This window comes from Engystomops pustulosus, chromosome 1, assembly GCF_040894005.1.
Source record: "Engystomops pustulosus chromosome 1, aEngPut4.maternal, whole genome shotgun sequence".
In the NCBI taxonomy this organism is placed as follows: Eukaryota; Metazoa; Chordata; class Amphibia; order Anura; family Leptodactylidae; genus Engystomops; species Engystomops pustulosus.
Window position 1 is genome coordinate 163,959,043 of NC_092411.1, and position 12,881 is coordinate 163,971,923.

The 12,881-nt window shown below is 47.7% G+C and overlaps 1 protein-coding gene across 1 annotated transcript in view; it reads right to left on the bottom strand.

Annotated features, from left to right (window-relative positions):
• Positions 1-12,881, bottom strand: part of LOC140121604 (phospholipid-transporting ATPase IK-like) — a 671,195-nt gene that overhangs the window by 218,594 nt on the left and 439,720 nt on the right. Inside the window, exons 16-18 of the mRNA XM_072141425.1 lie at positions 1,933-2,121; positions 1,736-1,848; positions 816-980 (exon numbers count right to left, since the gene is read on the bottom strand). Coding sequence (XP_071997526.1) covers positions 816-980; positions 1,736-1,848; positions 1,933-2,121 — 467 coding nt within the window. The remainder of the gene's footprint in view (positions 1-815; positions 981-1,735; positions 1,849-1,932; positions 2,122-12,881) is intronic.

The window sequence follows — 12,881 nt, forward strand, 5'->3', positions numbered from 1 at the left end:
CCCACATCATCTGCCGCCAGCGTCTCTGGAACTCATCCATCGGACCCATGGTGATTACTCCCACAGCAAACAAGCAGTCTCTGTATATCTCTCACACCAAGACAAATCTTCCCGTGACCACAGCGCCTCCAGCAGCAGGAACAACAGTCTCTCACATGAGGGTTACTGGCCCTTTAAATCTCGCTGTGTGTGCTGATTTCCATGCCACAGCATACCGCCACCATATGTAGGAGATTAGCTCCGGGGATCGTCGTCTCCTAAGCAGACGACCAGCACACACAGGGAATTCACACAATGTGAGTAAGGTTAAAACTGGCCTTAGCCAGCTTTATTTGGCAGTACACAAACTCAAAACATAAAATAATACCTAAGCCTCTCCGGCACTAACTACACATCGAGGTTCCCTACCTCACCAGGTGCTGGCCTACTGCCAGCCACCCCAAAAACACAGTAACAGTTCACTGCCACCGCTCCACAGGCCTTTGCCGTAGCCTGTCTCTTCCCCAGGGTGGAGCCCAGTGTGAAGTCTGCCCCATGTATTAGTGCAGCCCCTCCAGCTGAAAACTAATCAACTTAATTAGACAGACCCAACTTTTCCAGGTCTGTCTTCTACTCAGCTTTTCATAAGGCAAAATGCACATTTTATGCCCAAAAGCTTCTCTAGTGGCAGCCACCCTGCCACAGATTGTGTAATATAGTAATGGAATGTCAAATGAGACATCATCATTTTTAGCAATTTAACTTCCCCAGAAATATAAATTATTACTGAATTGAGATGGAAAAATATGTAGCAATAAAAAATGTGTTGCCTCTACCTGCAAGTCATTTTCCATTTCATCATAAACCGCTTCCTGAAACTGCAGTCGATTTTGCAGAGAAACACTCGCCTGATGGTACTTCTTAATCCACTGTGTGTATACGAAAAGATCCACTTCTTTATAAGCCAAACATAAAGTTCTTAGGGTCTCCTGCGCAAACATCTAGATTGACAAAATTTAAAAACATATTACAGTTGAGATAGCAGTGTCAACCAATTGATTTGTTATTCAACCCCTTAAAGTTGCAGCACAGTTTAGGGTGCAAGCCCTAAACTCAACCAGAACCCTGGTTCCTCCTTGATTGCCCAGACTGTACTAAACACAGAGGACAATTGGGAGGCAAGTCCTCTTCTGAAAAAGTGCTCAGAGTGGCAAGAGAATGGTCAAATAACAAGGAAAGGATCAGAGTACATAGTAAGGTAAAGAAAGAAAGAGAGAGGGAGAGGGAGAACTACAATGCTCAGAAGACTAGTATTAACCAGAAAGTAAATAAAGGAGGAGGAAACATTAAAAGGCATACCTGGACACCTCTGCAGTAGCCTGGCTTGGAGTCCATTACTTAACCCGCAGCTGAAACACACACTAACTTCCTGAAGACATCACCCAGCTTTCCCAGAAAACAAATACCCAACTAAGTTTAGGGAACTGACTCTGAAAGGCAGCTATTAATCAAATTCCAACAGATCAGGCTTGAGTGATTTACAAGCACAGAAGTCTGAAACCAGATCCCAATCATAGAGTTCTGACATTCTCATTGCAAGAATCTAGTTTCCATAACATTAATATTTTTCCTTTCAAGAATAAAGACCCCTCTATTAACAGCTGATTTCTGCCAAATTGGACTTGCAAAGAATAGTAAATGAATTAAAAAAACAAAAAGCATTTGCACTCATTTAAGGTTGTAATTCAATATTCACCTCCAAAGATCTTTCGGTTTCCTCCACATAAGGGCAATCTGGATTGAGACGTTTTAGAATAACATCATCCGCTCCTTTCGTATAAAGCTTAATCTTTCCCTCGGGATCCCTGACTATCAATAAATTAGTAAAAAAACACATAAATAAATATATTTTTTTTAAAATGTATTTATAGTGACATTTATAGTAATACTAACCTAATATAGACATTCTCTTACGATCACTATTGAAGTCAAGAAGAGCTAAGACTTTGTAGGTTCTCTCTACTCCAAGCTCACTTGTAGTGATGCTATCCTGTGTACGGGACAAGAAAACATAGCCAAAATTTCTAGCTGCATTTACTAGTGCTTCTTCATCAGGACTTGCTGCTTGGTAAACCAACTCATCTGAGAAGAAAACACAATTCATATAACATAACACACATTAGATTCATAAACACACATTAAACTGTTGTGCAAATGGAAATCTATTCCAACTTCAAAAGTTCTCATGCAATTGTTTTTTATTAAATGCCAAAACGGACACACAAATCTTTTGCAAAAACTTCATATTTAAAAGAACTGTCCCCAATGTACAAGAATATAGCTACTGTAATATTGTGTCCTATGTATAAACATATAAGTACAATAATACTGTCCTCTATGTATTATACATGAATATAATTACTATAATTCTGGCCCAATTTACAATGATATAAGTACATACTGCTCCCTGTGTACACAAATATAACTACCATAATATTGCCCCTATGCACAAGAATAGAACTATAAAACTGCCTCCTACGAACATGAGTATAACTACCATATATACTCATTTATAAGTCGAGTTTTTCAGCACAAAAATTGTGCAGAATAAACCCGCCTCAACTTATACATGAGTAAATAAAAAAATACTCACCTTCCAGCGCTCCCGATGTTCGGTGTGCAGCAGGTGCACAGCCCCCACTCCTGGACCAAGACAGAGGAGAACGTCCTTGGAGAGACAAACTCCGCGAGAAAACCTGCAGCAGAGGAAAGTGGTGTCCAGCATGCAGGGCCAGATTATAGGCGAGGCTCCCGGGGCTCGAGCCCCGGGGCCCCCACCATCTTGCCCCCCCCGGGGGCCCCCACCAGATCACGCCCCCTGGGCCGTGGCTCCTCAGCCGACACCTCCCAGAGCTGTCCGCCCGACCACGGCACAGGTGACCGCCTCCCTGCATATCCCCCAGCATGGCCGAGGCGTCTGCCCCCTGCACAGGTTCCCACCTCCCTGCCCGCCCAACTCGCTGCATGGCTAGGCCTCCCCGCCCGCTCGCGCTCGTCCTCCCCAGCCCGAACAAGCGGCCCCCACCCTCCGCAACCCCCCCTCCCCCGCCTGAACAAGCGGTCGCCCTCCGATCCCCAACCCCCCCAGAAATGTGGCCGTCCTCCGCTCCCCAATCCCCCCAGAAATGTGGCTGTCCTCCGCTCCCCAACCCCCCCAGAAATGTGGCTGTCCTCCGCTCCTCGCATCCCCCCCTCCACCGGCGGATCAAGCAGCCTTCCTCTGCTCGCATCCCCTCCGCTGTAAGAAGCGTTCATTCTCCGCTCCTCCTCCCCCCCCCGGCGGAACAAGAAGCAGCGGTCGCCCTCCGCTCTCCCTAACCCAACCCCCCCGGCGGAACAAGCGGCTGCCCTCCACTCCTTAACCCCCCCCCCCCGACGGAACAAGCGGACGTCCTCCGCTCGGACCGACAAACCCCCCCCACGCTGGAAGAAGCGTCCATTCTCCCCCCGGCGGAACAAGCAGCAGCGGGCATCCTCCGCTCTCCCCCCCCCTCCCCCGGCAGAACAAGCACCTACCGTACTCCACCCCCCCCCCCCCCCCCCCGCGGAACAAGCGGCTGCCCTCCGCTCCTACATCCCCCCCCCCGGAACATGCAGACGTCCTCGGCTTGACCCCCCTCACCCCCCGCTCTACCTGGCCGAACATGCGACCCCCCCCCCTCTCCCGTCCAAACCAGCAACCGACCGACCCCCCCACGCCGAAGACCCGCCTGACCCGACAGCCATTCATCCTAAAAGGGTAAGTATAAACTACATATGTATTTATCTGTGTTTACATATGATGTATATACTGTGTATATGTGTATATATGCATCAACTGTGTGTATATATGCATCTACTGTCTATATATTTATATACTGTGTTTATATGCATCTACTGTCTATATATGTATATACTGTGTATATGTGTATATATGCATCTACTGTCTATATATGCATCTACTGTGTATGTCTATATATGTATATACTGTGTATATGTGTATATACTGTGTATATGTGTATATATGCATCTACTGTCTATATATGTATATACTGTGTATATGTGTATATATGCATCTACTGTCTATATATGTATATACTGTGTATATGTGTATATATGCATCTACTGTGTATATGTGTATATATGCATCTACTGTGTATATGTGTATATACTGTGTATATGTGTATATATGTATATACTGTGTATATGCATCTACTGTCTATATTTGTATATACTGTGTATATGTGTGTATATGTGTATATACTGTGTATATGTGTATATACTGTGTATATGTGTATACATGCATTTACTGTCTATATATGTATATATGCATCTACTGCCTATATGTATATACTGTGTATATATATGCATTTACTGTTTTTATACACGCATATATTTGTATAAGCATATATATGTGCACATTTAAATATATATACATATATATATATATATATATATATATATATATATATATATATATATATATATATATATGATGTATGTTTATGTTTATTTGCTGTGTATATGGTATGTATGTATATGCTCCGTATACTGAATGTGTATGTATTTCCCGTATGTCTGTGAAAATGCTGTATATACTGAATGTGTGTGTATTTGCTGTATGTGTGTATATTGGGGGCGAGGCGGCTGTATGTAGGTGTGTTACTGAAAAGGCATGTGTATGTAGCGGTGTTACTGGGGATGAGGCGGCTGTATGTAGCTGTGTTACTGGAGAGGCATGTGTATGTAGCGGTGTTACTGGGGATGAGGCGGCTGTATGTAGGTGTGTTACTGGGGGCGAGGCGGCTGTATGTAGCTGTGTTACTGGGGGTGAGGGGGCCGTATGTAGCTGTGTTACTGGGGGCGAGGCGGCTGTATGTAGCTGTGTTACTGTGAGCGAGGCGGCTGTATGTAGCTGTGTTACTGGTGAGGCGGCTGTAATGTAGCTGTGTTACTGGGGGCGAGGCGGCTGTATGTAGCTGTGTTACTGGGGTTGAGGCGGCTGTATGTAGCTGTGTTACTGGGGATGAGGCGGCTGTATGTAGCTGTGTTACTGGGGATGAGGCGGCTGTATGTAGCTGTGTTACTGGTGATGCGGCTGTATGTAGCTGTGTTACTGGGGATGAGGCGGCTGTATGTAGCTGTGTTACTGGTGATGCGGCTGTATGTAGCTGTGTTACTGGAGAGGCATGTGTATGTAGCGGTGTTACTGGGGATGAGGCGGCTGTATGTAGGTGTGTTACTGGGGGCGAGGCGGCTGTATGTAGCTGTGTTACTGGGGGTGAGGGGGCCGTATGTAGCTGTGTTACTGGGGGCGAGGCGGCTGTATGTAGCTGTGTTACTGTGAGCGAGGCGGCTGTATGTAGCTGTGTTACTGGTGAGGCGGCTGTAATGTAGCTGTGTTACTGGGGGCGAGGCGGCTGTATGTAGCTGTGTTACTGGGGTTGAGGCGGCTGTATGTAGCTGTGTTACTGGGGATGAGGCGGCTGTATGTAGCTGTGTTACTGGGGATGAGGCGGCTGTATGTAGCTGTGTTACTGGTGATGCGGCTGTATGTAGCTGTTTTACTGGGGATGAGGCGGCTGTATGTAGCTGTGTTACTGGTGATGCGGCTGTATGTAGCTGTGTTCCTGGGGATGAGGCGGCTGTATGTAGCTGTGTTACTGGGGGCGAGGCGGCTGTATGAAGCTGTGTTACTGGGCGTGAGGCGGCTGTATGTAGGTGTGTTACTGGGGGCGAGGTGGCTGTATGTAGCTGTGTTACTGGGGGCGAGGCAGCTGTATGTAGCTGTGTTACTGGGGGTGATGAGGCTGTATGTAGCTGTGTTACTGGGGGAGAGGCAGCTGTATGTAGCTGTGTTACTGGGGGTGATGAGGCTGTATGTAGCTGTGTTACTGGGGGAGAGGCAACTGTATGTAGCTGTGTTACTGGAGATGAGGCGGCTGTATGTAGGTGTGTTACTGGGGATGAGGCGGATGTATGTAGCTGTGTTACTGGGGATGAGGCGGCTGTATGTAGCTGTGTTACTGGTGATGCGGCTGTATGTAGCTGTGATCCTGGCGATGAGGCGGCTGTATGTAGCTGTGTTACTGGTGATGCGGCTGTATGTAGCTGTGATCCTGGCGATGAGGCGGCTGTATGTAGCTGTGTTACTGGGGGCGAGGCGGCTGTATGAAGCTGTGTTACTGGGGGTGAGGCTGCTGTATGTAGGTGTGTTACTGGGGGCGAGGTGGCTGTATGTAGCTGTGTTACTAGGGGTGATGCGGCTGTATGGAGCTGTGTTACTAGGGGTGATGCGGCTGTATGTAGCTGTATTACTGGGGGTGATGCGGCTGTATGTAGCTATGTTACTCGGGGTGAGGCGGCTGTATGTAGCTGTGTTACTGGGGGCGTTGCGTCTGTATTTAGCTGTGTTACTGGGGGTGAGGCGGCTGTATGTAGCTGTGTTACTGGGGGTGAGGCGGCTGTATGTAGATGTGTTACTACGGATGAAGCGGCTGTATGTAGCTGTGTTACTACGGATGAGGCGGCTGTATGTAGCTGTGTTACTTGGGATGAGGCGGCTGTATGCAGCTGTGTTACTGAGGATGAGGCGGCTGTATGTAGCTGTGTTACTATGGATGAGGCGGCTGTATTTAGCTGTGTTAATATGGGTGAGACGGCTGTATGTAGCTGTGTTACTGGGGTTGAGGCAGCTGTATGTAGCTGTGTTACTGGTGAGGCGGCTGTATGTAGCTGTGTTACTGGGGATGAGGCGGCTGTATGTAGCTGTGTTACTGGGGATGAGGCGGCTGTATGTAGCTGTGTTACTGGGGATGAGGCGGCTGTATGTAGCTGTGTTACTGGGGATGAGGCGGCTGTATGTAGCTGTGTTACTGGGGGCGAGGCGGCTGTATATAGATGTATTACTGGGGATCAGGCGGCTGTATGTAGCTGTGTTATTGGGGATGAGGCGGCTGTATGTAGCTGTGTTACTGGGGATGAGGCGGCTGTATGTAGCTGTGTTACTGGGGGCGAGGCGGCTGTATATAGATGTATTACTGGGGATCAGGCGGCTGTATGTAGCTGTGTTACTGGGGATGAGGCGGCTGTATGTAGCTGTGTTACTGGGGGCGAGGCGGCTGTATGTAGCTGTGTTACTGGGGGCGAGGCGGCTGTATGTAGCTGTGTTACTGGGGGCGAGGCGGCTGTATATAGATGTATTACTGGGGATCAGGCGGCTGTATGTAGCTGTGTTACTGGGGGCGAGGCGGCTGTATATTGATGTATTACTGGGGATCAGACGGCTGTATGTAGCGGTGTTACTATGGGTGATGCGGCTGTATGTAGCTTTGTTACTGGGGGTGATGCGGCTGTATGTAGCTGTGTTACTGGGGGTGATGCGGCTGTATGTAGCTGTATTACTGGGGGTGATGCGGCTGTATGTAGCTATGTTACTCGGGGTGAGGCGGCTGTATGTAGCTGTGTTACTGGGGGCGTTGCGTCTGTATTTAGCTGTGTTACTGGGGGTGAGGCGGCTGTATGTAGCTGTGTTACTGGGGGTGAGGCGGCTGTATGTAGATGTGTTACTACGGATGAAGCGGCTGTATGTAGCTGTGTTACTACGGATGAGGCGGCTGTATGTAGCTGTGTTACTTGGGATGAGGCGGCTGTATGCAGCTGTGTTACTGAGGATGAGGCGGCTGTATGTAGCTGTGTTACTACGGATGAGGCGGCTGTATTTAGCTGTGTTAATATGGGTGAGACGGCTGTATGTAGCTGTGTTACTGGGGGTGAGGCAGCTGTATGTAGCTGTGTTACTGGTGAGGCGGCTGTATGTAGCTGTGTTACTGGGGATGAGGCGGCTGTATGTAGCTGTGTTACTGGGGATGAGGCGGCTGTATGTAGCTGTGTTACTGGGGATGAGGCGGCTGTATGTAGCTGTGTTACTGGGGATGAGGCGGCTGTATGTAGCTGTGTTACTGGGGGCGAGGCGGCTGTATATAGATGTATTACTGGGGATCAGGCGGCTGTATGTAGCTGTGTTACTGGGGATGAGGCGGCTGTATGTAGCTGTGTTACTGGGGATGAGGCGGCTGTATGTAGCTGTGTTACTGGGGGCGAGGCGGCTGTATGTAGCTGTATTACTGGGGGCGAGGCGGCTGTATATAGATGTATTACTGGGGATCAGGCGGCTGTATGTAACTGTGTTACTGGGGGCGAGGCGGCTGTATATTGATGTATTACTGGGGATCAGGCGGCTGTATGTAGCGGTGTTACTGCGTGGATAGTGAGCAGGAAGACGTGTATGCACGCTGCACACAGTGGGGGCCTCCACCAGATTTTGCGCCCAGGGGCCCCCACCAACCTCAATCCGGCCCTGCCAGCATGGCCTGTCCAGGCTGCATCAAATCCACTGCAAAGCCACAGAGTGTTATTTTGAGCCCTGCTAAGTGTACACCAGCCACATTCCCTGCCAGTGCAAGCTACAAGCCTGGGAAGGCAATGCTGATGGAGACAGGTGCACCAAAACCATGTGGAGCTGTACCTCAACCAGCACAGCAGGGGAAGGAGACCACACAGGCACCTAAACTGCAGTTGTTGGAGGAGATACCTACTCTGGTAAGGAGGATGGGGGAGCTCAGTAATCATAAGAAAATACTGCAAATGCAAATTGTTGACTGTCAAATGTGTTGACTGTTTGTACTCACTTAAAATTGTGCACCCAGAAAGCAACACACTGTATACCACCAAGCTGCAGTCGCGAAGTACAGAGCTGGCGCAGGTGGTGAGGGACATGGACTGTGACCTGGAGAGGATGGGACGCCTGGCTCAGTCGGTTAGAAACCAAGTGCACTTCTCCCAGCATAGGCAGATGTGTGACTCGACCCAGGGCCCCTACAGAACAACCAGGACCTGTCCCCCCAGATGTCCCCCAACGTGTAACACAGATTCTCAAACCAGCAAGCTTCTCATTCCAGAAGGGACAGGCACATGATCAGCTGCAGAATTCTGCAGCAGACCCGAGCAGGTGCATGGACCTGTAGTACCCAGCAGTGACTATTCATCAGCAGGATTCTGAACATTCATCTATGGGTCAGGGTGATGCGATGACCAAGGAGAACTCTAATGTTGCACTTGAGACTGGGGACACTTTTGGACATTCTTCTGTGGTGGGGACGGACGGGACCCTCAGTCTGTCTGGAATGTTCAGCCGTGTAGAATAACGTAGAGGGTGTTGGGAAGAATGATGTATGTGACTTCCCCCCCTTTAACATCAAGCCCCCTAGTTGAGTCAGGTCCCTCTAGATGAAACCCTCCCCCCATTGACCAGAGTGAGTCCCATCAGGAACCTCTCAGAAATACCTGGAGCCATGGCACTCCCTCCTTCACCTCAGGCCCACACTACACCGGGCAGGCATATAAGAGGAGGAATGTGGTACCCTTTAAGAACAGAGGCGTCATGAAAGATCTCCCAGATAGGAGGTTTGTGGTTCAGGATATCTTGTGCCGCCAGATAGGGTTCTCACCTGATGACAACCTACAAGACAGACAGGGCTACGATGTCAGCTTTAAGCTTATATTTATTCTGGATAGGTTCTGGGATAAATACCCCAGTTCAGTGGCACTGATGGCTGAAGTAAGTTCATGTTTATCCCCATTTCCAGGCCAGATACTGTGGTGCTGAATATCTTCTTCTGGAATAAGTCAGTTCCTCCTCAGGACATTCTGATGTGGCTCAGACGCCATTGTGATCTAGTATCTGATCAAGAACAGGGACACTGATGGTATCTGGACTGGAGGGTGGAAGGTTCTGGTGAACTTGAGGCAATATAACAACATCACTCTACAACTCCCCAATCCTTCTATATAGGTAGAGAAAAGGACATCTGCTTCTATCCCCCATAACCACAGAAATGCTTTAGATGTGGTAGGATTGGTCATGTGGCTTAAATATGTATGGTAGTTAAATACAACCTGTGCGGAAGGTCGGCCTTCTCAGTGCCACCTGTGAGATGTTCAGACATAACCTCTGTGGAGAGATGGGTCACCCACATAATGATCTCCTGGATGCCTGGCATAATATCGCTAGGGACTTCTCAGAAGTTGAAATGGTGCAGGAGGCAGACACCTTAGAGGAGGAGGCATTGGTGTCAGGGCATATTCGGTAACCCATGAACAACCTCAGGCAGCCATCTCTATAGCACCTAATTAATATGAGGAGGTGAAAAGGAATAAAAAAAGAAATAAGATAAATCCTCCCATAAGAATGAGGAGTACAATTCAGGGTCTAAGACCAGAAGAAGGTCCAGTGGTGATGCCGGGTTCATGGTCCTTTCCAACCGGTTTGATGCTCTGACAGAGTCAGATGGGATTATGAAAAAGAACTAGAAATAATTGATAATGAGTGTGAGGTGGACACAGGGGTTCCTCCAACTAAAAAGAAGCCCCTTCCTGTAGAGGCCCCTGTTGAGTCAGTCATGGAGAGTGGTGGTAGACAGGGAGACTATGACTCTGACATATGATGATGGAGGTCACTGCTCTGCTTTTTTTCATTGTAATGGGTGGATTCTTTCTAAAAGTTGCTTTTGCAATGTCAACAGCATTAAAGTAATACACTCTGTGTATGATCACATGAGATTTTTAGACACCGATGTCATCTTCCTGCAGGAGACACCTCACGTTCTTTAGGGCATATACGTGAGGCTGAGCGTGAGTGGCAGTCTGGTCATCATTACTGGTCACTGGCTATGGGGTCACCATACTGTTAAACACTACATACATGACGATGCTCAGGCTGACAGAGGCTGCTCCGGTTTATCAACATTTATGGCCCACAGACCATCTATTTACCTCAATCCCTGTAGTAATAACAGGTGATTTCAATATTACTTTGACATTAGGTGAAAGATCCTCAGGCAGAGCAGTGGTCACGGACTCACAAGTCCTAGGTAACATAGTATCACAGATGTGATACAAGTGCAGACGGGACAGTAGGATTGACATGGCATTTGTGAGTACCTCAGAGACTGTTAGTGGGATGAGTAAGGAGGTTCTCCATTATTCTGACCATTTGGCCTTATTGTTTTGCATGGGAGCTTCTAACTGCTCTGATATTGGTCGGGGGTTAAGGAGACTTAGTTCTAGCATCCTGGATGATGTTTATGTGAACTGTGTCTACTCCCTTTTTCAGGACCAGCTCTAGAGAGTAGACTTCTATGATAACATATCTGACTGGTGGGAGGACGTCAAGGAGGAGATTAGGTTCCTCTTAAAGAGATTGTCAGTGAAGAAGGGTAAGAGTAAGTATAGCCAGTATCAAGCTGCATAAAGAATTGGAGGCACTGTATTCGTGGGTGGGGATGACAACCAAAAAATTGACAGACTGAAATCTGAGATAAGGCAGTATTAGCATAGCGGCTACACATACCCTCATTGTAGAGAGGGATTATGGGACGCTAGGGGTTCTGGGTCTGTATGAAAATTGTCAGGAACTTGTGACTAAGAAATGTATCACAGGTCTCACCGACTCTGAGGGTGTTTTGAAGGAATCTCGGTAGGGTATCCTGGGGGTGGTGAGATCGTACTATGCTGAATTATTTCAGAAGAAGGTTTTGGATAAAGAGAAAATGGCTCAATTCACGGAGGAAACTCCAGGCTCTGACACTAGAGATTTGGATTTTTCTTCATTGACAGCAGGAATAACGGAGGATGTTTAAGAGGGCATTAATAAGTTGCGTCTGAAGAAGGCACTAGGTCCCAATGGAGTAACAGCTGAATTTTATAAGAAATTTAGAGACCTCTTAGCCGCAATCCTTGTGGATGTTTATGCAAACTGTCTAGAAAATCATTTTATGCCTTCATCCATGAGAGTGTCCTCCATTATTCTGCTGTCCTAGTGACATCAAAAACTGGAGGCCGATCGCCCTCTTGAATGTTGATAGGAAAATTCTGGCAAAAATTCTGTTTTCTAGGTTAGTCTGTTTGTCCCCGGCACTGTTGGCAGGCTGTCAGCATCGCACAGTAAAAGTGTGGAACATCTCAGGAGCAGTCAACTCCTTTAGAGAGATGTTTGAGAGATGTAAAGCCCTAAGGTGTGGGAGATAAGTTGTAGGTCTGGACCAGACTAAAGCCTTTGACAGGGTTGACCAGGATTATCTATGGGCCACTCTGTCAAAGTACAGTATTCCAGAACAATTTATAGATTGGGTGAAAACTTTGAAGGTGAAGAGCTTTCCTCTTTTATAATGGTTGGCAGGTTGACACTTTTGAAGTAGAGGCAGGGGTGAGACAGGGCTGCCCCCTGAGTCCACTGCTGTATGTGTTTGATATAGACTTGTTCCTGAGATCACTGCAGGGGGTACCGGTCTCCTATTGCTTAACTTTGAAGATAGTTGCCTGTGCGGATGATGTGACTGTGGTAATATCTGAACCTTGTTAGGTGGAGATGTTATCTACATCCATCAGAAGTTATTCGGAGGCCTCTGGGTCTCTGGTCAACCTTGAGAAGGATCAAGCTCTGTGGACTTTGAGTGCTGATCCTGGCTTTGATCTGCCACAATTCATCAAGGCCTGCAGCCATATCAAAATACTTGGGCTTCAAATTGTGAGGGAACGTAATGCCAAGCTAAATTAGGAAGAAAAGTTGGAAACTGGAAATGCAAAGGTTCAGCGATGGAAGAACTGGCGGCTGACCTATAGAGACCTAGACACTAGGCTAGAACACATCGTCGGCATTCTAGACAAGTGTCTAGGTCCATGCTTGCAGCAGCCAGATGAACCATTGTCCGTCTGCATTACTAATATGGACCACTGTCCACTTAGTTCCTATAAGTACAGCGGCACCTATATTTTGCTTTGATTCCCCTGATGAGTGTGTTTTT